A 26,224-nucleotide genomic window follows, 5' to 3' on the forward strand; every position below is an offset into this window, starting at 1 on the left:
ATACGTACTATATCCGATGCAAAAGTTTACTGCATCAATTATTCTAAATTTGAGAGTGCAATTCGTACGCCACTATCAAAGAAAAAGATGTTACACTTTTACGGAACAACATTTTGCAAATGTCGCCCCAATCCTTTCAAAGTATTGCACTTTTAATATGTTCAATCGAACATCATGCGGAACTTAAAAAGCCAAAAAAAAATTAATTTTTATTGAATGTGTTTTAAAATTCGAAATAACTTTTTATTTCATTTATAGAATTGTCAAATAAACCTATTTTTTTGCATATAAAACAGAACCCAGACAAAATACACACTTCCAAACATTAAAAAAAATTGCATTTGATTTATAACTGAATCAGCTGTTTTATGAGTGAAGTTACGCACAGTTTAGTTGGCGTTCACGTATATGCTTAAAATTCGCTGTACGCCGCTATTTTGGTGTAGATACCCATGAAATGATGACAGCTGCTTTAAATTGATTTATTAAATACCGTATACTTGGCACGATGTAGGAAATGAACTATCTGCACACTTTTCAGGCAACGTCAGTAAAAACTATTACATAACTACCAGGTTAGGTTGAAAAAAAGGTGCAGATATTAATCCGCCCCCTGCCACTATGGACATACACCTAAGCCAGTAATCGGCTTGTAGTGCGCTCTAAAAACTATAAAGGAACCTATAAAAAGAAAATTTTAAGTTAGGAATTCCGTGCTACTTACAAAATCCTTTGTTGTTTTCAATACCACTCCCCTAAGTTGGTTCATGTCTGGTAGTGTGTCTCCACCTAAGTACCGGTATCTGTTGGACGCGAAAACCGGGCAACGACAAAGGAAATGCTCCAACGTCTCATCATCTTCCCCGCATGCCCTACACATGCTATCACTTGCCGCACCGATTTTGCATAAGTCAGCTCGTAGTCCTGTGTCCCGTTATGATACCAATAGGTATACTGACCTCCTTCTCACTTCCTTTCAGTAATAGCCTCGTGTTCTCACGATCTGGATCCCCCCCATAGGACTTTCGCCGTCCTACCGGCCGTTTCGCTGTTCCACAATGTTGCATGCGCATTCGTCGCCCACTTATACTACTTATAATGTGAATACTATTGGGAAGATTATTCCAGAGACGAATAGCATTAACAAAGAACTGTTGGTCAGATACACGATATTGATGACGTATTTGTATTACTTGTTTACCTCTTGTAGAGTTGGGAAAACGCAATACAGAATATCTGGCTTCTGACGGTTCATTGGTATAAATAATCTTGTGGATCATTTGCAACGAGCGTATCTTAAGGAACGAGTTAAATGAGACACCATATACTTGTCTGGGAAAGTCAGATGCCCGACATCGTTAAAGGCCACGTACAATTCCAGACTTCCCATTTCAGGTGGCTGTGGAACTGCTCGTCGATTTTTAAATTTTTGACACCGTTTAGCAATTTGGCGTACCAAAGCCCGTAGTCCAGGTATAAAAAACATCTGTCTCATCTCATTCACAACAATTTCATTATGGTGGTGATGAAATTTCCTATGATAAAAATTCGTTATAAGTTGAGTGAAGTTATGAATTCGAGGTATTACAATGGGTCTCTTCATATCTGATTCGTATGACACCAAATTCATCTACATGTGGGGAAAGCTTATAAATTTGACTTTTCCGACTCACCACCATATTCCCCGATTGAAGTTGGCACATCTCTCCAAAATGTACATCAAGTTGGCAATTTTTTATAAGCAACAATTCAGCACCTTTCATAGGAGACGCTATGAAAATTTTGTCTAACTCTGTGTCTTTAAACGGACGTTTAATTAGAAGTTTCACAAAACGCAACACCTGCGGTTGGGCCCATCGTATTTTTTCCCACTTACTAAACCTTTCAGGTGCTGGCGAAGAAACCCGATTTATTTCTTGTTTTGGTAATGCCAGCTCAACTGAAGATTCGCTCAGGTGATGCACAAAGGCGTCAATATTGCTGGTTGGCCACTCCTCTTCGGGGAGGGTAAGATATTTTGGACCGTAAAACCATCTTAAATCGCTATGAAGGTCGTTATTGGCGTTTATCTTAGTCCTATCATCTGCCACGTTTAAGGATGACGACACCCAATGCCATTCACTTACATTTGAGTCTTGCAAAATCTGTCCAATTCTGACCGCCACAAACTGATGGAACTCTCTGGCATCAGAGTTAATCCAAAAAAGTACGTCTTTGGAATCTGTCCAAAATACTCTTCGCTGTAGTTTTATAGAAACTTCGCTTTGTATAAATTTGGCAATTCGTTATCCCAAAACAGCAGCCACTAACTCCATCCGGGGCACTGAAATTGGTTTTAGTGGCGCCACCCTTGTTTTTGACAAAACTATTCTGCTGGTAATTCTATTTCCAATAGTAGACTTGAAGTACGCCACTGTCGCATAAGCTTTTATACTGGCGTCGACGAACACATGTAATTCAGCGCCATTGTCTTGCTCAAAAACAAGAGCTCGTCTGGGAATTTTTATGCAGCCAATGTTTTTCAATTTTCTCATCCAGCGAAACCACTCACCCTTTTAATTTTCGCAGATTGGTTCATTCCACGTAATATGAGACCTCCACACGTCTTGCATTATTATTTTAGCCTCTACAACAAACTATCCGATTAGCCCTAACGGGTCAAAAATCATCATTATAGTACGAAGAAGTTGCCGTTTCGTGGGGGTCGATCTTTCATCGAAGTCCATTTCAGTGAATTTGTGGAGAAATGTAAACTCATCAGTGTCTGGGAGCCACCAAACGCCTAATATCTTTTCGTGCTGAGATTCTCGGTCGCTTATAAATTTCTTATCATTGGATGGACTCTCGTTGAGTAAATTTAAAACAGGTTTTGAGTTACAGATCCAATTCCTCATCTCAAATCCCCCTTCACTGTGTATCATTTTTACAGTCTTAGCGAGCGCTCTCATTTCCGTTTCGCTGTCAACACTTTGGAGCCAGTCATCAACAAAGGTGTTTCGCGACCGCGAATCGAATCAAAATGCTCACAAGCGACTGCATCATATCAGGGCCTTTCAATAAAACTGAGTTTAAAGAAATGTCTTTTACCTTCGATGCCGCATCCAATACAATTCGCATTTTGTTTTTGTTTATGTTGGTGACAACAAAAATGGGTAGATACCAAGACTTACCGAGAGCACTCGTGTGGTTCTTCTTTGCCTTTTCAATGTATCCTTTCTCTAGGTATTCCTTAATTTTGTTGGTAAAAAAGGCTTTCAGGTCGGAGTCTTTTGCCATTTTCCTTTCTAGGCATTCCAGTCTCTTGCGTGCCATAGAAAGAGAATCGGGCCGTGTGATATTGTCGTAGCGCCATAAGAGACCAATTTCCCAACGTTTTTCAGCTTCCAAGTATTGCGAGGTTTATTCCATTATTTGCAGCGCCTTTTCGTCATCTTTGGAAATCAGGGGTTTAATGTTTAGATGAATACCAACCGATTGACCGTAAACAAACCATCCAGTTCGACATCGCATTGCTATAAGACCGTCACCGGCACTCTCCCTGACTTCTAGGGGCGCTATAAGTTTTATGTTGTCGAGACCTATTGGTACCCTCGGTTTCATTGCGTCGTAGTGCTGTATAGGCAATGATATTAAATGTGGGTGAGAATTTATTATTGACGTGTCCAATGATTGTTCAGGTAGATCCATGTTTGTTATGGTACAAACATTAACCATTTTGTATATTTTAGTGTTATTTAACTGGGATGATATACCAACACATACGGACTTAGAATTCTCTTCGGTTTTGGTTATATCACCAGTCCATTACATACACAATTCTTTACGAGGTCCATCTAAACGAAGTTTATCAGCCAATTTAGAATCCATTAGAGAAATAGAAGAACCTTCGTCGACCAGGGCTAATGTATTTATCACGACATCATTGTAATGTAATGTATTTGGAACACATTTGAAAATTATATTGCGTTTGGAGGAGTGCAATAATATAAATAGTATTGTTTTTGTTATTGCTGTCAATAGAGCCATAACTATTATTAGTTTTAACATTGCTGTCTCTGTTAATAACATTGTCATTATTGCTGCTTAGGCTAACGCCAGCACTGCCTTCATTTCCATTGTTGGTTGTTGTGTATGAAGAAGAATGAAGAAGGGGGTTATGTGCCATGGTGCAGCCGTCTACCCCGCACTGCCTCTTTGAGTGACAACGTTTAACCAAATGATTTTTAAAGCAACGAATACAAAGACATCACTCTTTTATATATTTCCAACGGTTCTGTCGACTCATTGAAATGAATGACGGGCAGTCTTGTAGTTGGTGTCGATCACTGCAAATTATACAAGTATCGTTTTTTGTTGTATTTGCTGAGGAGTCATGTACAAAAACTCTTTCCCTTTGGTTTTTGCGAATTCCCTTTTCTTCGGATTGCATTAAGGTACTTACGTCAGTGGGGGTGACCAAACTCGCACATGTCGCTATGTTGAAGAGCCAATCGTCAAAAACACCAATGTCTACACGCACTGATTCCATTCTACGACGACCAAAATCCAATTTCATATCTCCTGGTAGTTTGTTCAGGAAGCGTTGAGTAACATGGGATCGTTGAGGTAGTCTGCTAGTCTAATAGCAACCATTGTGGCTCTGTAATTTTGAACGGCCAAAGAGAAGGTTATCAACGTTTGAAGTTTTTCGTTGCCAGGTGGCGTTTGCCGAAGTTTTCTTTGCAATGCGTCGTGAATAACATCTGAGCGGCCGAATAGTATTCGAAGTGTTTCGATGGCTAAATGAACTGTTGATGGCATCATTAACTTACCACGTACAGCTTCTAAAGCAGCGCCCTTGAGAAGTCTTATAAGGTTTTCTTGATTGGAAACCCCGCAACGTTCCGTGGATTGTTCAAGTTCAAAGTTTGTAATAAATAACGGCCAATCCTCTGGACTGCCAGAAAATGTTGGCAAGTCTTTGGTTATAACTTGTCTCGATGATATTTGCGACTGGGAAAGTGTAGTATCGGCTGGATGTCTGCCTGATGACTTGGTGGTGAGAATCGACACGTGCCGTGGATGGTCGAAGAAGGAGCTGTTGAAAATGGATTGTAAAAAATTTGATAAGAGTAATCGTGTCGGCTAGCAGCGACTGGGAAAGTGTAGTATCGGCTGGATGTTCTGCCTGATGACTTGGTGGTGAGAATCGACACGTGCCGTGGATGGTCGAAGAAGGAGCTGTTGAAAATGGATTGTAAAAAATTTGATAAGAGTAATCGTGTCGGCTAGCAGTTGGTTGGTAGTTCGGACACCATCTGCTAAAACTAGATGGAAAGCTGGGTGAGTTGTACTGGAAGCCTATATGTGTACTAGCCATGTTGGGTCTCATTGTGACTGGAATTTGGTCTCCATAACCAAAGTCAGTCATCGCTGAAGTGTAGTAAGGCTGACCAAAGATCGACTGCGTAAAGGAGGGAGTGGTCGGTATGCTTTGAGTGGGCCGGGTTTGTGCCGGCCTTACAGTTGCAAATAAATTTGTTGAGTTTTGGAGTGTGTGCCATTCAGCTCCAGGAAGCCGGCTTGCTGTTACATCTGCTGATGCTGTGTTAACGTTATGTGGTGTTGCATCGTCATTGGCTTGTGATATAATTTCATGGGCTAGAGTCATAGATGCTGGTTCACAAGTCGTTGTTGTACCGGTTGGGTGCACTGAATTCTCCACGATTAGAATGTTCTTTTGTGTTATGCTGATTGGCGCATAACATACACGATGAGCGTCTATGCAGTTTTTACCTCCGTGGCCGTAAATGAGGTAATTCCAGCAGTTCGTTGGTCTTTTGTTGCTTTGTGGTTTTTGATTCCACAATGTAATGATTACGTTTAGAATGGTCTGTTTTTGCGTACAAACTGTGCTTCATAGATTGTATCGTTGGCGTTGCTAAATTTGGTATTTATTTCTTCCACTGAATGTGGGGTGAGATTGTGGCTGTTAAGTTCAGCAATAATGTCTGTCTTATTTATCTTTGGTAAAACATGTAGAAAAACAGTAAATATTCGGTTTGCTTTCGAATTGTAAGAATGAAACTCGATGGTGTTGTCTGATAGAGTTTTTTGCAAAACTCATTTCATCTATCATGTTTGGGAATACCTTTGTCCCGACTGATGTTTTCATCTAAATGCAATCGTTTCCGAATAAACGTTTACCTTTTCATAAGGGAATGCTGATTCAACGACTATTGGAAGTGATCCACGTTTTTTTGGACCCACAGCCCATGCTGGGATGTTATAATACATTTCCTATTAAGGCCATTTAGTCATCCATCATTTATTTCTTAGTTGTACCTGCATGCCAAATTTCAGACCTCAAGATCCATCTGAACAGAAAGTACAAAATAGTACCATTTTGGTACCAAAATGTTAGAATAGTGAAAAAATCTTTTAGTCTGACATCAATATTTCTAAGTTTTACCTAAATCTCATATTTCAGTCCTCTAGCTCCATTTGCACAGATAGTACCAAATGGAAAAAATATTGGTACCATTATTATTATGATATTATGTACAAATTGTTAGAAGATCATAGTCACCCGTCATATTTTTCTTCCAGCTCCATCCGTAAAGAAAGTACCAAATGGTATCAATTTTGGTACCAAAATGTACGAATTTTTAGCAGATCATTTAGTCACCCATCATATATTTGCATCTTGTACCTTCATGCCAAATTTAAGACCTTAAGCTCCATCTGTTAAGAAAGTACCAAATGGTACCAATTGTGGTGCAAAATGTACGTTTTTTCCCATTACCAGAACTATTTTTTCTTTTCACCCTCATCTTTTTTAAGTCAAATTTCAAAATTCTATCTCTATCCGCACTGTACAAAGTTCATCCAATTTGTACCTTTTTGGTACTTTTTTTACTACCTAAATGTACTAATTTCAAAAAACTCTTCTAGTCACCCACTTAAGGTTGTCATAGTGTACCCAAGATCCAAAATTCAGAGCTTGAGGTCGATTTACATAGAAAGTACCAAATAGTACCAAAAGCGGTACTAAACGTGCTATTTCTCCCACTCTAATCGAAGTCACTCGTTTTTTATAGGATTATGAAGTTTTGAAATAATTGCGCATAAAATTTCTGATATCTGTAAAAGTACCAAAGTACCAAATAGTACCAAGAATAACAATACATCGGAAATATCATTAAATCGCCCAACATATATTGTCAAAGTATAAATGATTCCGACTTTTGGGCGCTTGTTTTTGTACCTAAATAAACGATTTTGAAAAAAAAAAAATCTTCTGGTCGTCCAAAATTTATAGTCAAGGTGTAGCTATATCCCAATTTTGAGAGCTTAAGATCACTCAGTAAAGAATATATCATTTTGTATGTTTTAATACCTAATCCCACGAAGTAGGTAATGTTAGGTTGAAAAGAGGATTAAGATATTAATCTGCTTCATGCCACTATAGACATACAATCCCATGCCAGCCGGTTGTACGTTACGGACTGACTTGATGGAGTTCAGTGTATAACACACTGCTAAAACACCAAAAACATAAGATTGTCGCTGTAGCCCACGCCCATAAATCGGACTGCGTCGACCCGAAAAGCTTCGGGTTAACCAAGTTTATTAACGGCAGGTCTCTGGACTTCACTGCCTCCGTTATGGCCGGGACCCAAACGATGCGGATTGTGCCATCCTCAGAGAAGGCGTTCTCCTTACACTCCAAGACTGTCGTACCGTCCTGGTTGTTATTGCTCTTACGGCCATTTAACTGTCGGTAAATATGTTCACACTCGACGTCCTCGCGTTAGTACCACACTACCTCACGCATTCCGTGATCGCCCGGATCTCGGCCTGCAGAACCGTAATATGGTCAGGCAGTTTAAAACAGATTTCAGTCCCTGGGTTCTCAATGTAGACCGCCAGGCCCACTCTGTCCCCTAGCATTAATCCATCCGTATAACATGATTTTCCAGACGGCAATACTAGGGTTCAAATACTGTGCCGCTGGCAGCAGTGCCTCGCACTCGACCTCAAGTGTCGTCTCAGGTATCCGGTCGGAAACCTCATTCCTTCTTTCCAGGTTTCCTATCGTCGCCTCGATTATACCGCGATGGTATGAGTTGCTCCCATTCTCAATCCATTCTCACATCGCCTTAAGTCTCATAGCCAATGGGTTGGATATCTAGAATAGTCTCCAGTGCCCTAGTCCTCATCGCTCTATGCGACACCATGCCAAGACAACATGTTCTATGAAGTTCACCTAACTACTGAGGCGTAAGTAAGTATTAGTCTAATCACGCTTCTGTAGAGCCAGTGGACTATCCTTAGATGTGAGCCTTCTCAGTACGCTCCTGAATCTGACACTTCCAATTAAGTTTCCTTTTCAAGATCATCCCTAAATATTTTACCTTGTCAGATATAGAAATTGTTTTATTGAGGAAACGTGGCGCGTCAAATTGACCCACCTTCAACTTCTTCGTGAACAGGCATATTTCTGTCTTCTCTGGGTTAGCTATATGCAAGACAATTTCGGCCCTTCTGCATAGCTGGTTCAGATCTTTACTCCTAAGAAGTATTATAACAACGTCTGCATAGCAGACGGGTTCAAATCCCTCCTCCGTCAGTATCCGTAATAGATTATTTATGGTGGTCACCCAAAGGAGTGGCGATAAAATGCCCCTCCTGTGGCGTGCCCTGTGCCACTTTCTCCCTTGTATTTATGTCATACGACACACAATTTATCCACCTGTTCCTTAGCTTAAGGTTTATCCAGTCTCTAAGTACCCGGCCCACCCGGTACTGATCTAAGGATTGGATCAATGTGTCAGTCTGCACAATATTAAACGCCACCTCGATGTAAATGCAAACCGCTAATGTGTACGTCTTGGCATCGAAGGATTCTTCTATTTTATACACAACCTCGTGCAGGGCAGTCTCCACCGATCTTCCCTTGAAATAGGCATGCTGTTTGTATTTGAGCAGTTCGCCGGATGTCCTCTCTTTATCATGGTATCCACAATGCGTTCCATGGTTTTGAGTAGAAAGGACGTAAGGCTTATTGGCCTTTGCTGTCGCATAACTTGCTTTGCCGGGATTGGGTATAAACACCACCTCCTGCCAGGCTTTCGGAGTATATGCAAGTCCTAGGCACGCTGTTACAAAATTTGCCAGTTGAGACACCAGATAGTCGGCCTCCTTTTGTAGTAACGCCGGAAATATTCCATCGGGTCCGGGTGACTTAAATGGTTTGAAGCTCTTCAAGGCTTCCTTGATCACCATAAATTCCGTTATGATAAACTTTCGAGCAACGTCATTATTCCAAAATTCTGGTGTCTCCGTGAGTCCCGTCGTATCCTGTGAAAAATTGGTTTTCATCAAAAGCCTCAACATGTCCTCTGTTGGTTCTGCTCTCACTCCCACGAAGTCTACTAACGTTTCAGTTTGGACATGAGTTTTTGAGAGAAACTTTTTCATCTTGGCGACGCCATTAACGCTATCGACCTGGTCACAGAAAAGCTGCCATGATGCACGTTTTGCCGCTCTGGTAATGTTAGTATATTCCTTGAGTCGTGTGTAATACACATATCAATATACTTTCGATTTTTTGCGACGTGCTCTGTTAAAAAGTCTGCGGGTCTCTTTCCCAAAGTTGCGAATCTCCTCGGTCATCCAGGGCTTTTCTTGAGCTGATTTCCTTCCTCGAAGAGGGCAACTATCTTCGATAGGCTCCACTAGTTTTGTCGTAATCCTGTTGACATTGTCGTCAATGGCTTGTATGCTTAGACAATCTAAATTATCTTGCATAAGTCTTCTTCTGAGTAGACTTCCACGAATGCACGTATTAAAAACGATTCTTCTGGTCGTCCAATATTTTTTGTAAAGGTGTAGCCGTAACCAAATTTTTAGGGATTTAGCTCAAATCTTGCAGAATGTACCATTTTATATGTTTTAGTACCTAAATATACGAATAAAAAATATCTTCTAATTGCCCAATATATTCTTTCAAGGTACCAATTATACCTTATTTGGTACGTTTTCTTCCACATGTCATATTTTTGTCAAGACTGCAATAATCTTTGTCAAATTGCTTGATTTTAGCTGTCCCCGTTGGCTGTAGACGAAGATATGCTATTTCGTACAATTTCGCACTTTTTGGTACCAAAATGTACGTATTTTGAATGGTTTATTTAGTCACCCGTCATATGTTGCCTTCTTGTACCTTCTTGTACAAATTTCAGACCTCTAGCTCCGTCTGTAAAGAAAGTACCAAATGGCAGCAATTGCGGTACTAAACGTACGTTTCCTTCCTTTACCAGTACTATTTTTCCATTTTTTTATTTTCACCCTCATCTTTTTGTACTAAATGTCTTTTAAGTCAATTTTCAAAATTCTGCCGCTATCCGCCCTGTACAAAGTTCTCCCATTTAGTACCTTTTCGGTACTTTTTTTTTAGTACCTAAACTTACAAAAATCTTAAAGTCACCTTATTATGGTTGCCAAAGTGTACCAAAATTTCAAAATTCAGATCTCTATGTCAGTTTACAAAGAAAGTACCAAATAGTACCATTAGCTGTACTAAACGTACTATTGCTCCCACTTCCAGTACGATTTTCCAAAATTCATTTCACCATACCTTTTTTCGAGATGCTCTTTAATTTGAGCCCAAGAACATAATTCTAGCCCTTTCCGTTCGCGCTGATCTAATATGTACAATTTTGTATTTTTTGGTACTTTTTAGTACCTAACCGTACGAATGTCACCAAATCCAGCTTTATTCCGTGCCAATGACCCAAGACCAACATTCGTGCAAAATTTCATAATTCTAGCTTTAGCCTTTTGGGCTGGGCGATGATCTGTCAGTCACGCTACTCTTCTATCATCCCGGTGGTCCGTTTCGCTAGCCCGTTTTTGTTGCCCCCTTTTTAGTGTGGGACTTCCAGAAACCTAGGAAGTCCCCCGTTTTTTATAAGGTTATGAAGTTTTGTAATAATTGCGTATAAAACTTCTTCAAAAAAGTACCAAATAGTATCAACAATAACAATACATCGGAAATATCATTACGTCGCCCAAAATAGATTGTCAAGGTACAAATGAATCCCACTTTTATACGCTTTGCTCAATTTGTAAAGAAAGTGCAATTTTGTATGTTTTAGCACTTAAATGTACAAGTTGAAAAAAAAATCTTGTGGTCGCCCAAATTTATAGCCATGGTGTAGTTGTATCCCAATTTAGATAGCTTTAGATCAAAATGTAGCATTTTGTTTGTTTTAGTACCTAAATGCATGAATTAAAAACAAATGTAAAGTGTTCGATGTTAAGTTTTACGCATTTTTTAAGAACACTCGCAGTGAATTCGAAACAATTAATAATGGAACAATTGCCTTAATGGAAAATTTTGCAAGATATAAAACGGGTTTTGAAAATGCATCATGCCTGGAGAGTTTTCTACAATCACCCATCAGTACAAAGCGTAAAAGAAGAAAACATTGAATCCTAATATAAACGCAGTTCCGTCCTATATTGAAATTCCAATGGATCAGCAACCATCAACCAGTTTAGTCGCCGATTGCACGAGACTTAATACTCTGCTCCTAGTGCCTCCGCCTTACCGTCTGGCACAAAAACATTATACACTCCATAATCCCGTGGCTGTCGGTTGTACGTACCGGATTGAACCGATAGAGTTCTTCATCGACAAGGGTTCCGCCTCAGTGTATAACACACTGCTACAACAACAACGCTCCACAAACTACACCCAAACTATGAGCTACGACTACTAAACCACTTAAAGTTTTCCCGAATAAGAAACCGATTTTTGCATCCAAATTCGGTGCTGAAATTACCATCGATGGCATGTTATCTTATGTGTTTTTTTGTTTGTGTGTTCCTTATAGACCCAGAAACGGCTGAACCGATTTTCTTGAAATTTTCACAGATGGTGCACAATGATCCCGTGATGAAAATATTGTTCTAAATTTTTTGATGTCTGAAGGGGGGCGGACCCTCCCCCTTACCCTAATTTTCAGAAACGCCAGATCTCGGAGATGGGTGGTGCGATTTAAGCGAAATTTTGTATGCTCTCATATAGTACCCTAAAAATAAAAATTTGGTATCCAAATTTCGGATGGGGTACCTAGGGGGGCCGCCCCACCTAAAACCTACCAAACATATATTAAGACCAATAACGATAATATGGGACTCAAATGAAAGGTATTAAGGATAAAAAACCGTATCTGATATCCAATTGTAGGACCAAGTGTTTGGGGGAACAACCCAATCCCCAAAACACAAACAAAATCGGACATATTTGCCGATCATGGCAATATGAAACTCAAACGAAAGGTATTGGGGTGTAAAGCTAGAATTGATACAAACTTTCTGGACCAACTTTCGGAGGTCTACCCCCTTCCCAAAATACCCCACAAAGAGGAATTTTTTACTGACCATCACAATACGGGACTGAAATAAAGGTATTTGGGAGTAGAATGCGAATTTTAATACGACATGTAGGACCATGTATTTAGGGCAACACCCCTTTCCCAAAACACCGCCCAAAGGGTAAAAATTGTTCGATCATGCCAATATGTGGCTCAAATGAAAGGTATTTGAGACTAGAAAACGAATTTGATAATCAATTTTGGGGACATGTGTTTGGCGGGTAAACCCCCCTTAACCCAATGGCTATTTGGGGTTTAAATAAATGGTATTTGAGAGAAGAGCACGATGCTGATATTTTTCAGGGCCAAGTGTCTGGGGACTCTCATGAGAATATCGGGCTGAAATAAAGTATTTAAAGAATAGAGTACATCTTACATCAAAACATAAATTCGTAGACCAATATGATCATATGTGATTCAGATAATGGCACATGTATTGTTAAACTGTTAGTCAAGCGATATACTATTTTCGTTGCATGGTATTTCACCAAAAGCTCTTAAATTGTCGAAAATAAATATTCAAAGGAAAATTTTGCTCCATCTAAAGTAAAAGAAGGCGCAGCGGAGCGGGCCCGGTTCAGCTAGTTTTATATAAAATGAAAGATTGACTTTGATGTCGAATTGAGTATTTATAAATTTAAGTACCATGCATGGCGTAGCAAAGCTTCTTTCCGAATCATTGTTCCTGAAGACATTTTTGAAGTCGTTATAATGCCTGATTTTTGGCCCCCTTAGGCATTTATTCGAGAGTATATCTTCAAGGAGACGTCTGATGTTGTTTACCTCCCAACTAATTCTAACTCTGAAATTATTCCAAAAACTGAATTTTTCATTTTCTGCTTATAACATATCTCTAGTATATCAAAATGTTAGAGGGTTAAATACAAAACTTTCGTCTCTTTACTCAGATAGCTTTAATTTCGATTGTCATTTTATCGGTTCTACTGAAACTTGGCTTCTAAATAAGGTATACGTTTCTGAAATATTTCATTCCAAATATCAAATGTATAGGCGTGATCGGAACGATAAAATAAAAAAAAATCTGGCAGTGGTGTGCTAATAGCGGTCTCCACAGCATTTCCTTCTGAAGAAATAGTAGTGGAATCTTTCTTGGATATTGAATTTGTAGCCGTGAAGATATTTTTGTAAAATGTTTCAATATTTATTTCATGTTCTAGCATGATCCGGTTGTAGGTCCTGAGGACAGACATCATCCGACACTCAGATTACTTATATCCTATCCCACTCTTAAAGTTAAAAGAGGTGTAGCAATTGAAAAAGTTTACTGCTTTGCTAAAACACCAAACTGAACTCACTACTCTCATCTGTTCATTGGAATGAAGTTTTCAGATCTAAAGATATCGATGAAATGATTTTCAACTTTTTACTGTGCTACTTGACTTTATTTTTCGATCTGTCTCCACAATTCCTTTTTGCAACGCATCTGGTCCTCCATGGAATACAACCAATCTTTCTAGGCTGAAGAAGAATAAATTATATAAAAGGTTTAAACGCTCAGGTTCAACGTCTGACTTTTCGAAGTATTCTTTAGCAAGATGTTTATATAAGGAAGAAAACAAATTGGCAAATAGTAGCTATTTGAATAAAATTGGAAATCAATTAAAATCAAATCCTAAGTCCTTCTACAAATTTGTGATATCAAAGCGCCGTTGTAATGGTTAGGTAGGTTAGGTTTAAGTGGCAGTCTGCCATCGGACTCACTTAGACATTTTCGTACATTGTGATACCACAGGAACAAAAGAAGGAAGATGCCTTCTAGTTCCTACCGTTGAACCATCCATATCGCTTTAAAACGCCCAGTAACTTGTGAATGCTCACATCCGCTAAATCATGCATGTTCTCAAAGATATGAGTACGTAAAGTGGAACTCCTTCTAACAAACACAGAAGGTATTCAATAGTATCTTCTTCTTCGATGCCCTCACAGCTTCTGCAAAAGTCGTTGCTAGCAACATTCAGTCTGTCAGCATGTTTACCGATTAGACAGTGGCCTGTCAAGAAGGACACAATGACTGAGACGTCTGTTCTAGCCAATGACAGCAAAGCTGTAGACTGCTTCAAGTCTAGATTAGGCCACATAGTTTTGGATTGCTCACAGCCGCCTCTTTGTGACCATCCATCATTCGTTGTCCTTCAGGCCTGGTCCTGAAAACTTAGCTAACATGTTGCTTGAGACATACCCACTGATTACAGAAGCCCTGGAAGTGTGGTTCCTAGTCTCGCAAGCTCATTCGCTTTACAATTCCCTGGGATATCTCTGTGGCCCGGCACCCAGAACAGGCAAATTTTGAACTGTTCAGCCATCTTGTTGAGAGATCTGCGAAAGTCGACGTCGGTTTTTGTATTTTGAAATGCGTTCTCCAGGGATTTAATGGCTGTCTGAGAAGATATTTATGCCAATCGTCGTAATGACATTATATCTAAGCCATTCCACCACTTCCTTAATTGCAAGGATCTCTGCTTGATACACACTGCAGTGGTCGGGTAACCTTTTCGATATGACCAGCTCTAGATCTTTAGATTACACCCCAAAGCCCACCTGGTCGTTTAACTTGGAACCATCCGCATAGAAGTCTGTGTAACTTCTGTTACCAGGGATATCGTAATTCCAATCGGTTCTATCAGGAGTGGGTGTAATCCACACTGCCTGGAACATCGGATATTGTATCAGGGATAGCACAGAGTTGGTAGCCGCCACATGATCTATGAGAAAGCTCCCTTAACCTCACGGCAGTGGTCGCTGCAATTTGTCTAGCCACAATGTGTAGAGGCATTAGATGTAGCATTAAATTCAGTATGTCGTCCTCAGTGCGGCTGTGATGATGAAAACAAGCCATCCTTTGCATCCAGTTAAGTATTGAGCAGTAGGTGGATTTTTGAAGCGCCGTCTACCAGACCACAACACTTTATAGGCCTGACAACTGCAGTATATACCCAATGCATGACACGCGCTCTAAACCCACAACTTTTGCCAAGGACTTTCTTGCATGTGTATAGGGCAAGACTGGCCTCTCACACACAGGCATTTTGCGCTTTCTGTACATGGAACATTCTCTCCACCCAAGAAGACAGGTTCCACTGTAGGCAACTTGTATCTCCTGCTGAAAAGAACAACTTCTGTCTTGCACGGATTTATACCAAGACCACTTTGCTGTTGCACGCAGAGCTTCCTGAAGTATGTCTCCTAGAGTGCTGGGAAACTTCCCCTAACCGCAATTGCCACGTCATCAGCATACGCGAGCTCTTTTACGCCTTTTCTTCCAGAGACAATAATAAATTGTTATTGGCTATATTCCAAAGTAGAGGAGACAGTACACCTCCTTGAGGAGTTTTTCTGCTAACCCATCTTTTTGGATCCACAGATCCCAAGGCTGCCGTCATGCATCTTTTAGTAAGTAAGTTATTAATAAACTTCCTTACGGTATATAATTATCCATTATTCATCGTCTGCTGCCGCGACATGCGATCTCCAGGGATTTTTGTCCTAAGATATGTTTCTATCAACTTCTCAAGAGCCTTCAGCATAAAGGATGACAGACTTATATTACGAAAATCCTTCGCCTTCGTGTGGTAGGGTTTTCCTGTTTTCGGAATGAAAATTACCTTCGTGTCTCTTCATCCCACGGGTATATATGACATTCTGATACAAGCAGGTTGCCTAAGCCAGGGAACCAGTCTATCAAACACAGCTTGTAATTCAACCGGTGATACATCATCACGGCCTGGCGACTTAAAGGAGTCGAAACTTCGTATCGCCCATAGGATTTTCGGCTCAGACACAATTTCCCTAATAGCCTCTGACGAATGCATATCAGTGACAACCTCTTCTGGCGCCACGTTGTCCATTGAAGAGTTTCCCGGGAAATATGTACCAACGAGTAGTTCCAGTATTTCCTCACTAGACATTGTCCAAACATTCTCTGACTTCTGAATATACACCACCGTAATAGGACTCGAGGACAAAATCTTCCTTAGCCTAGAGGCCTCAGATGTATCCTCCACGGAGCTGCAGATTTCTACCCAGGATTTGTGCTGAGCTCGCCCTTATATTTTCTTAGCTCAGCTTTATTGATGTCCCAATCGTGTGTTGCTTTTGTGGTTTTTGCTCTATTGAAGAGTTTTCTGCAGTCCTTCCTTACACCAACCATCTCTGGGGTCCACCATGGCGGTCGCTATTTACCCCTTAGCTTGGCACTAGGGAATGGTGACACAAGCACGTCATTCTGGACCATCGTGTTCCGCTTGAGCACTATGTCTATACCTCCGTAGTTTCCACTTCCTTTTCTCGTCTAGAAGGGACAGTGGTGCAAAATTTGTGCCAAAATTTATCCCAATCCGCCTTTCTTCTTTTAAGCCGAGGGACCATTACTTCAGTATTTTCTCCAAGGCTTATACTAATATAACGATGATCAGAGAAGCTGTGGTTATCCAACACTTCCCAGTCGCATATTTTTCCACTTATATCTTCCGATACAATAGTAATATCTAGTACCTCCTGGCTGTTCCTGGTAATAAAGGTCGGTTTATCCCCTTTATTACAAATCGCCAGATTGCAACATACAATATTCGATAAGCAGCTCATCCCTTACGTTGATATCCGATCTTCCCCATATCTTGTGATGTGGATTAGCATCACTTCCTACAATGAGGCTCTTCTTTCCTACAGAAGCGGATTCAATCAGCGAGGTTTGAAGGCGGCATCTCTGTATCGTGTGTCATATATAGGGACACCAGCCAGTAATGAGACTTGTTTATTTCAAGGCTGTCTACAACTAAATCTTCAGTGTTTAGCGGGAGAAAAAAAAATTTAGACTACTCTTTGCAAGAATACAGGCTCTGTCTTCCATTCCCTGTACCCTTGAGTAGATTAAATCCCGAAATTCTTAGTTCACGAACCATTCCTATACACACCCATGGTTCTGGATAAGAACCACGTCAAATCTCCCTGATTTCCGACCACGCCGCTTCTATAGACCTTCAGTTTCAGACTCTCACTAATAGGGAGGGAGACTTCCTAAATTCGGGAATTCGCTTCACAGACTACCCCAAGGACTACACGTCTAGATTCGGAAACTGGACCGCAGTCAGCCAAAAAGCTGCGGCCACCTGGAGGGCATCCCATGCCTAAAAGAACTACGGCGAACAACAGTAAGATTGGTCCAAGAACCTTTGCTAATGTCGCTAGGGACAGTTTGTTGATGGCAGTTGTCGACAAGGGAGAAAAACAGGCCTGCATGCCTCGGAATAATTGGAGTGGGATAGTCAATAGAATGTCATCAGTACACTCCGATGTCTTTGCGGAATTTCCTGGATCTCCTCCAGTTTGTGACGATGCACGCTGGTATCGGGGCCGATACAGATTAATTGCCTTCGGGGATCAACGCTCAATTGAAATGTATCTTGGTGCGCTAAAAAAGATTGGTAAGATCTGGCCAGGTGCAGCACTAGATTTAGTCAAGAAGGAAGATATTCCTTCTCGACCAACGGCGCATGCTTGGATACCAAGGATTCCCTTAGATCCTGAGTCGATACTTGGAAGACCAAGGGGATGTAATCCCAATCTTTCAACCACCGACTGGAAGATTAGTAGATTGGATGAGGCTGGTAGTGACCGGAGACTTGTAGTATTCGTATTAAACTCCGGCTGTCTCGCAGATCAACAAGTCTGAAGGGGTTGTATCCTACAGATTCAAGTAAGAAGGCCTTGAAATAAACAAGTCTCGTTACTGGCTGGCTTCCTTATTTATGGCACAAGATTCAGAGATGTCGCTGGTTGAAGCTGCTTCTGTAGGGAAGGAAATCCTCATTGTAGGAAGTGATGCTAATGCACATCACCAGATATGGGGAAGTTCGGATATCAACGTAAGGGATGAGCTGCTTATCGAATATTATATATGTTGCAATCTGGCGATTTGTAATAAAGGCGATAAACCGACCTTTATTACCAGGAGCAGGCAGGAGGTACTAGATATTAGCTTTGTATCGTTCTTCCACTTATAGCTTATAAGTGGAAGAACATGCGACTAGGAAGTGTTGGACGTCCACAGCTTCTCTGATCATCTTCATATTAATTTCAGCCTTGGAGAAAATACTGAAGTAGTGGTCCCTCGGCTAAAAAGAAGAAAGGCGGATTGGGATAAATTTTGACACAAATTTTGCACCACTATCCCTTTTAGACTAGAAAAGGAAGTCGAAACTACGGAGGATATAGACATAGTGGTCAAGTGGACATGAAGGCCCTGAATAACTCGTTTGTGTCAGCATTCCCTAGTGTCAAGCCAAGGGGCAAACAGCGACCGCCATGGTGGACCCCAGAGATGGTTGGTTTAAGGGAGGACTGCAGAAAACTTTTCAACAGAACAAAAGCCACAAGAGCACCACAAGATTGGGACATCAATAAAGCTGAGCTAAGAAAATATAAGGGCGAGCTCAGAACAAATCCTGGATAGAATTCTGCAGCTCCGTGGAGGATATATTTGAGGCCTCTAGGCTAAGGAAGATTCTGTTCTCGAGTCCTGTTACGGTGGTGTATATTCAGAAGTAGAGAATGTATGGACAAGGTCTAGTGAGAAAACACCAGAACTACTCGTTGATACACCTTTTTCGGGAAATTCTCCAACGGACAACGTGGCGCCAGAAGCGGTTGTCACTGATATATATATGTATATATATATATATATATATATATATATATATATATATATATATATATAGATATATATATATATATATATATAGATATATATATATATAGATAAATTTTTTTTTTTGTTTTTTATTTATTTATTTATATATGTATAAATCTATTTTTTCCCTCACAAAATATATGTAACTAAAACTTACAAGATATTAAAACCAATTAATTTTTGTTTTAGGAATCGTTTTGTGCTGATGTAGCTCCCTTAAACAAGTTCATGGCGGACAATAACATCGACACATCATGTTTCATTACAAACAATGTGTCCGAGAACTTGCTTATCTATAATTTAACAAAACAATTTAAATTATCTATAATTGACCTAAACGAACAATGGGATGATGAACATTGTGGATATCAAGAAGTGCTTCAAATTTTAAGAAACAAAGTTTGGTCTAGTGTCGATCTTTCTGACATACGTTGTGAAAAAGAAACTAACAGTAAGTTAAAAAGGCTTATTTGAAATTTTATCTTATATTTTTTTATTACAGACGCTCTAGATAACGACTTGAAGGAAGAATATTGTAATGTTGAGCAACAATTAAATGAATTTGAAGATTTAGTTAATAGCATTCAAACTTTTAAAACGTTGTCACAAAATCTAAGTCGGGATGATGTCTTAAATAATGCTGAAATATTAGCTGAACAGTTTGTAAAAATGTTGAGTGAAGATTAAGCTAATGTATTTTTATTTCTACAAAAGAAATAAAAACGAGCATATTGCTTTATGCATTTTATAAATCTATATTATTTGTAGTGCTCTTACTGTTTAAACCAATTTACTTTAGAGTAACCTCTAAAAAAAAATTTTTAAGATAGGAAATCCCTGCTACTTACAAAATCCTTAATTGTTTGCAATACCACTCCCCTAAGTTGGTTTATGTGTGGTATTGTGTCTTCACCTAGGTGCCGGTATCTGTTAGACGCAAAAGCCAGACAATGTGAAAGGAAATGCTTCACCGTCCCATCACCTTCCCCGCATGCCCTACACATACTATCACTTGCCGCACCGATTTTACGTAAGTGAGCTCGTAGTCCTATGTGTCCCGTTATGATACCAACAGCTATACTGACCTCCTTCTTACTTCTTTTCAGTAATAGCCTCGTCTTCTCACAATATGGATTCACCCATAGGGTTTATTCCGTTTTGGCCCTGCACCCAAACGATGCGGATTTTGTCATCCTCAGAGAAGGCGTTAATCTCCTTCTTACACAGCCAGATTGTTTGTGACCTTAACTTCCTGGTTGTTATTGCCCTTATGGCAATTTTAATGTCAGTAAAGATGTTCACACTCGACATCCTCGCGTTAGCACCACACCACTTCACGCAATCCGTGATCCTACAGGCGGAGATCCGGGCCTCCACCTACTGGTCAGGCAGCCTAAAACAGAAGTCAATCCCTGGGTTCTCAATGTAGTCCCCCAGGCCCACTCTGTGCTCTAGCTTTGATCCATCCGTGTAACATGTTCTTCCAGATGGTAGTACTAGGGATCCGTCAATCCAATACTGTGCCGATGGCAGCAGTGCTTCGGACTCGACTTCAAGGTTCATCTCAGGTATCCGATCGGAAACCTCTTCCCTTCCTTCCAGGTTTCCTATCGTCGCCTCGATTATACCGCGATGGTATGAGCTGCTCCCATCCTCAATCCATTCTCCCATCGCCTTAAGTCTCATAGCCGCAATGGCTCACACTTAATCTGCATGTCAATGGGTCGGATATCTAGAATAGTCTCTAGTGCTCTAGTGGGCGTGGTCCTCATCGCTCCGCCTATGCCAAGACAACATGTTCCCTAAACCTGTTGTATGGTCCTTATGTTGCACTTTTTCTCCATAGCAGTCCACCAAATTACTGAGGCGTAAGTAAGTATTGGTCTAACCACGCTCCTGTAGAGCCAGTGGACTCCCCGGATTCAGGCCCCATTTCGAGCATACGGCCCGTCTACATAGTGCCCAACATGTGTGATTTTTCTCAGTACGCTCCTGAATGTGACACTTCCAATTCAGTTTCCTGTCCAAGATCACATCTAAGTATTTGATCTTGTCAGATATCGAAATCGTCTTATAGAGGAAACAGGCGTATTTCAGTCTTCTCTGTGTTAACATAGAGACCTCTGGGTCTAGCCCAGCATATGCAATATGCAACTGCATAGCTCGTTCGCATCCTTACCCCTTAGTTGTAATATAACATCACCTGCGTATCAGACGGGTTCAAATCCCTCCTCAGTCAGCATCCGTAATAGGTTATTTATGGTGGTCACCCATAGGACTGGCGATAAAATGCCCCCCTGTGGCGTGCCCTGTGCCACTTTCTCCCTTGTATTTATGTCATGCGACACACAATTTATCCACCTGTTCCTTATCATATGGTTTATCCAGTCTCTAAGGACCGGGTCCACCTGGTCTAAGGATTGGATCAATGTGTCGGTGCCTTGATGTCAATGCATACCGCCAGTGTGTACGTTTTGGCATCGAAGGATTCTTCTATTTTATGCACAACCTCGTGCAGGGCAGTCTCCACCGATCTTCCCTTGACATCCTGTTTGTATCTGAGGCAAGCTGTTTGTATCTGAGCACATCGTTGGATGTCCTATCATGGTGTCCACAATACGTTCCATGTGAGTAGAAAGGACGTTAGGCTTATGGGTCTGTTTGGCTTTGGTGCCGCGTAACTTGCCTTGCCGGGCTTGGATATAAACACCGCCCTTGCCAGGCTCTAGAAGTACAATATATGCAAGTCCTAGGCACGCTGTGAAAATATTGGCCAGACGAGGCGCCAAATAGTCTGCCTCTTTCTGTAGTAACGCCGGAGATATTCCATCAGGTCTGGGGGACTTAAATGGTTTGAAGCTCTTCAAGGATTCCTTCACCATAAATTCCGTAATTATAAACCTTCGATCAACGTCATTATTCCATGATTCCGGTGTCTCCGTGAGTCCCGTCGTATCCTGTGAAAATGGGTTTTCATCAAAAGCCTCAACATGTCCTCCATTGTCTCTGCTCTCATTCCCATGTCGTCTACTACAGTTTCAGTTGGGAAATAGGTTTTTGAGAGAAACGTTTTCATCTTGGCGGCATTATTAACGCTATTGCCGCTCTGGTAATCTTATTGTAATCCTTGAGCAGTGTGTATTAAACATCCCAATAAACTTCCTCTTTTTTACGACGTGACCTGTTAAAAAGTCTGCGTACCTCTTTCCCAATATTGCGAATCTCCCCGGTCATCCACCCACGAAATCTGGTGAGAGTTCCCATCGCACCCTATTAGTAACTCGTTTCTCGTACTCCACCAGCAGTTGCAGATCCGACGTGGGTGGCGGTGTCGGCGAGTCGAAAGGCAGATAAAGTGGTACCAGGTATGCCCTACCGTCTCCCTATCTCACCACTGTTGCAACCGACGTTGACAACTCTGGGAAAATATATAATTAAAATGTTTATGACAAATAACGCAGGTCCTCGGCCTAGTACCAGTGTTAGCATAGAATAATTGGTAGTTGATATGGTTCAGTCCAGAAACTTTGTACCGGGTCGTCCATGTTAAGGCAATATGAATCTTGCCCTTGCTGATTTTCTCCATCAGAGCGGGAGTAACAGTCTCTCTCCGGTAGAGGTTTATCTGGATTACCACAATCATTGGTTCTCCAGTAAATGGGCATCTTGGGAGTAGGTGATGATCTGTTATTTAGACTGCATTGACTTTATTGTCACTGCACTGCCTGATGTCATCGTATTAGGTTCTTTGTCTAGTCTAGTCATTCGACTCTTTATAAAGTCGGTAATGGTTCCATCGTCGCTGTATTGGGTTTCCATTCCCTGTACTGCCTGATGTTTCAATACAAGGATCTATGCCTATCTTAAGTAAAAGGACTTCTTGGGAGTAGGTGGTGGTACCATCATCGGCTTCCTGTTCGTTGGGTTGCATTGAGACTCCTGTCGCTGCGCTGCCTAATGTTTCAATATTAGATTCTTTACCTATCCCAGTATTCCGAATCTTTAAATCGGTGATGGGTCCGCCGTCGGGTCCCTTTTTGTAAGGCTGTGTTTGAGTCTGTAATACAGCAAACTTTTCAAAAAAAATTAAAGTTCCAAATTGAACAACTTTATTGACTTGCTTGTTGCTAACGAAAAAACGAATGTTCTCATTAAAGCGAAAAATGTAACTTCAACCAAAAATACAACTGCACTTATGTATAAAAAAGACTTCATGTACAAAAAAGGTTTATGTACATACACTCACACATACATAAAAGTGCATCCCCAATCGATTAGCACAGACAGCGACCAGACAGAAATGCGCTGGCGTATGTGTGAAAGTGCATGCATGCACTTAGATTGGTAGGCAGGTAATAGATTTGAGATGTTGCACAAAAGCAGTAACAATAACTTGAATAAAATTTTTGGGTAACAGCAGCAGCCAAACCAAACAGGGCCGGGCTTGCGGTTAACATTCTACCCCCATTATAGGACTTGGGGCTTCAACCGATTCATCAATTGCTAGTTTAGTTACAGCTCTCCTAAATATTCCGCTGCTTGTTCGGACGTTCACCACTCGCACTATTCCCTCTACGCCCTTTATAGTTTCAACTACTCGTCCCATTTGCCATTTTAGTGGTGGTAAATTTTCATCTTTTATTATCACTATGGTGCCAACACTTTGAAACTGCGATTTTGACTGCTCTTGTAGAAGAGTTAAATAGGAATTGCTCCACTTTCTCCAAAAAAATCTGTTGCAATTCCGAAACCTTTTGCCAATTGTTAAGACGACCGAAATTTATCCATGACATATATGGTTCGGATATTGAAATAAGTGGGCCACCCACTAAAAAATGTCCGGACGTTAATATATCCAGGTCCTCGGGGTCTTCGGAGAGCGAGCACAATGGGCTAGAATTCAAAATCGCAGAAGTTTGGAAGACTAGTGTGCATAGTTCGTCGAATGTAAGTGTATTGAGGTCAGTTGCTCGATGGAAATGGAATTTAGCAGGCTTTACAGCCGCTTCCCGGAGACCACCAAAATTTGGCGATCTGGGTGGAATAAATTTCCAATCAATGCCATCATCAACGCATTGATCATGAATGGCATTTAGATGTGATCGCCTTGAAAATATTTGCTTCAATTCATCCAACTCATTTTTTGCTGCCACAAAATTTGTCGCATTGTCGGATCAAATCGTTTTGGGTTTGCCTCTAGTGGCAGCGAAGCGTCGTAGTGTGCACAAAAATGACGGCGTTGACAAGTCTTGGACAACCTCGAGATGAGTTGCCTTTGTTGAAAAACAAACGAATAGACAAATATAGCATTTCACAGGAGGGCGACTTCACCTCAGACTTGTAAAAGAATGGCCTACAAAAATCGATAGCAGTTGTATGAAAAGCTCTATTTGGTCTTACTCGGTCTGATGGCAAATTTCCCATCACGTGTTGCAGAAATTTCGGCTTCATTCGAAAGCAAACACTGCGCTTCAGCATGCAGCAGCTTATGATGAAAATGCATCCCCATTGACGCGGTAAAGGGATGTTTTTTGGGCAGAATAATGGAGTGACGAGCATCAAAGTCTAGCGTTGAGTTGTGGAGACGACCACCAAGTCGATTTAGACCAAAATCATCAATAATTGGCGCCAACGAATACAATTTGCTCTAGGATGCGATTCCCTTTTTTGATTTCAACGCCTTATATTCTTCAGGAAAATGGACAAGCTGGGTATTTTCACTATCAGGGGTTAATACTTCAGTTTGGCCGCTCAATTTGGAATTTAAAAATTTAGAAACACACAAAAAATCGTTGCATTTTCGAAAAAGAATTGCGATACTTACACTATATCGTCAAATCAGTGAGGGTAAGTCATCCACTGATATGAAGTATCAGGTCAGTTTGAAGTTTTATTTAGCAGGAAGCTTGGACCATCTTTCCATAGTGATGAATGGATTAGCTCCCCAGGAAATTTCGACATATACTCAATCCACGATGAATATAACGATTGAGGCAATCCCATTGAAGATTGAGTTTCCACAAATGCTGCATAAACATTTTTGCCTTTGTAATGAAACCCAATGGATCGTAAAGACGGGCAATCGAAGACAATATGGACCGCTTTGCCACCATCTTGCAGTTATCAATGGGGATAAACGAAAAAATTAAATTGTCACTCTGAGGATCCCAAGTGAGGCCAAGAGTTTTGGTGACATCGCTTCCGTCGGGAAATTTCAACAATGTTTCGTAGTCTTCTGTAGGAACATCTCGTAGAGCATTTGGATCGTTGGAGCACCATTTGCGAATCGAGAATTAGCCCTTTTTAAGTAAAGCAGTCACTTGATGACTTATGTCTTCGACATCTGCTATGGAATTGCCACCGGAAAGCATGTCATCTACGTAGAAGTCACGCAGAACCACTTTGGAACCCACTAGAAAATTCTCCTGTTCATTCCCTTGAGGAGTTAACGCTGCTGAATGGATGGGGCTCGGTTAGGCGGGAAGAAATGTCACCAATATCCAAGGAGGGAAGTGGACTGTATGTTGGTTTTAAAATTGAAATGGACTGGAGCTTCGAACAACAGATGAGGGCGAACAGATATGTGGTTTTTGGTAACCACAGATTCTCCAAGTAGTGGCAGATACGAATAATGAGAGTTGGTTAAATAAAACAAAATCGTGGGGTTAGATTTGTAGGTGTATTTATTCAAGAAGGGTTGAGATGCTCACCAGTTGATCGATTATGCAAAAGTGAACGAGTTCTTAAGCCTAACTTGCCAAGATAGTTACTTTTTGTGGAATTTCTTTGTTTTTTAAATACTCGTTTAAACTAAAGTAGTCATTCACAATAATTCATTCAGTTTAATTCATAACAATGACTTTAAGACTAAGGCAAGTATACATAACTAGAGTAAAGGAAATTCAGTGGCGCTAAAAAACTAAGTCCAAGCTCGAAGTTTGGACATGCCGCCGGGCCAGAAGAAGATCAATTTGTGTTAGAACATAGCACTGAGGCTAAAGCTCGAATAGCTTCAGATAAAATCTGTTGATTAGCCTTTGCTGGGCTATTGGTGTTAGCTGTGTCGTCGGTTTGGATTTTGTTGTTGCTGTTG

The 26,224-nt window shown here is 40.8% G+C and overlaps 1 protein-coding gene across 1 annotated transcript in view; it reads left to right on the forward strand.

Moving 5' to 3' along the window:
- The window catches only part of LOC106092072 (uncharacterized), a 147,629-nt gene extending 127,742 nt beyond the window's left edge, over positions 1–19,887 (forward strand). The window contains exons 3-4 of the mRNA XM_059364166.1: positions 19,321–19,582; positions 19,634–19,887. Coding sequence (XP_059220149.1) covers positions 19,321–19,582; positions 19,634–19,818 — 447 coding nt within the window. The 3' untranslated portion in view covers positions 19,819–19,887. The remainder of the gene's footprint in view (positions 1–19,320; positions 19,583–19,633) is intronic.
- Positions 19,888–26,224: the final 6,337 nt, after the last annotated feature.

Source organism: Stomoxys calcitrans, chromosome 1 (genome assembly GCF_963082655.1).
Source record: "Stomoxys calcitrans chromosome 1, idStoCalc2.1, whole genome shotgun sequence".
Classification (NCBI taxonomy): domain Eukaryota; kingdom Metazoa; phylum Arthropoda; class Insecta; order Diptera; family Muscidae; genus Stomoxys; species Stomoxys calcitrans.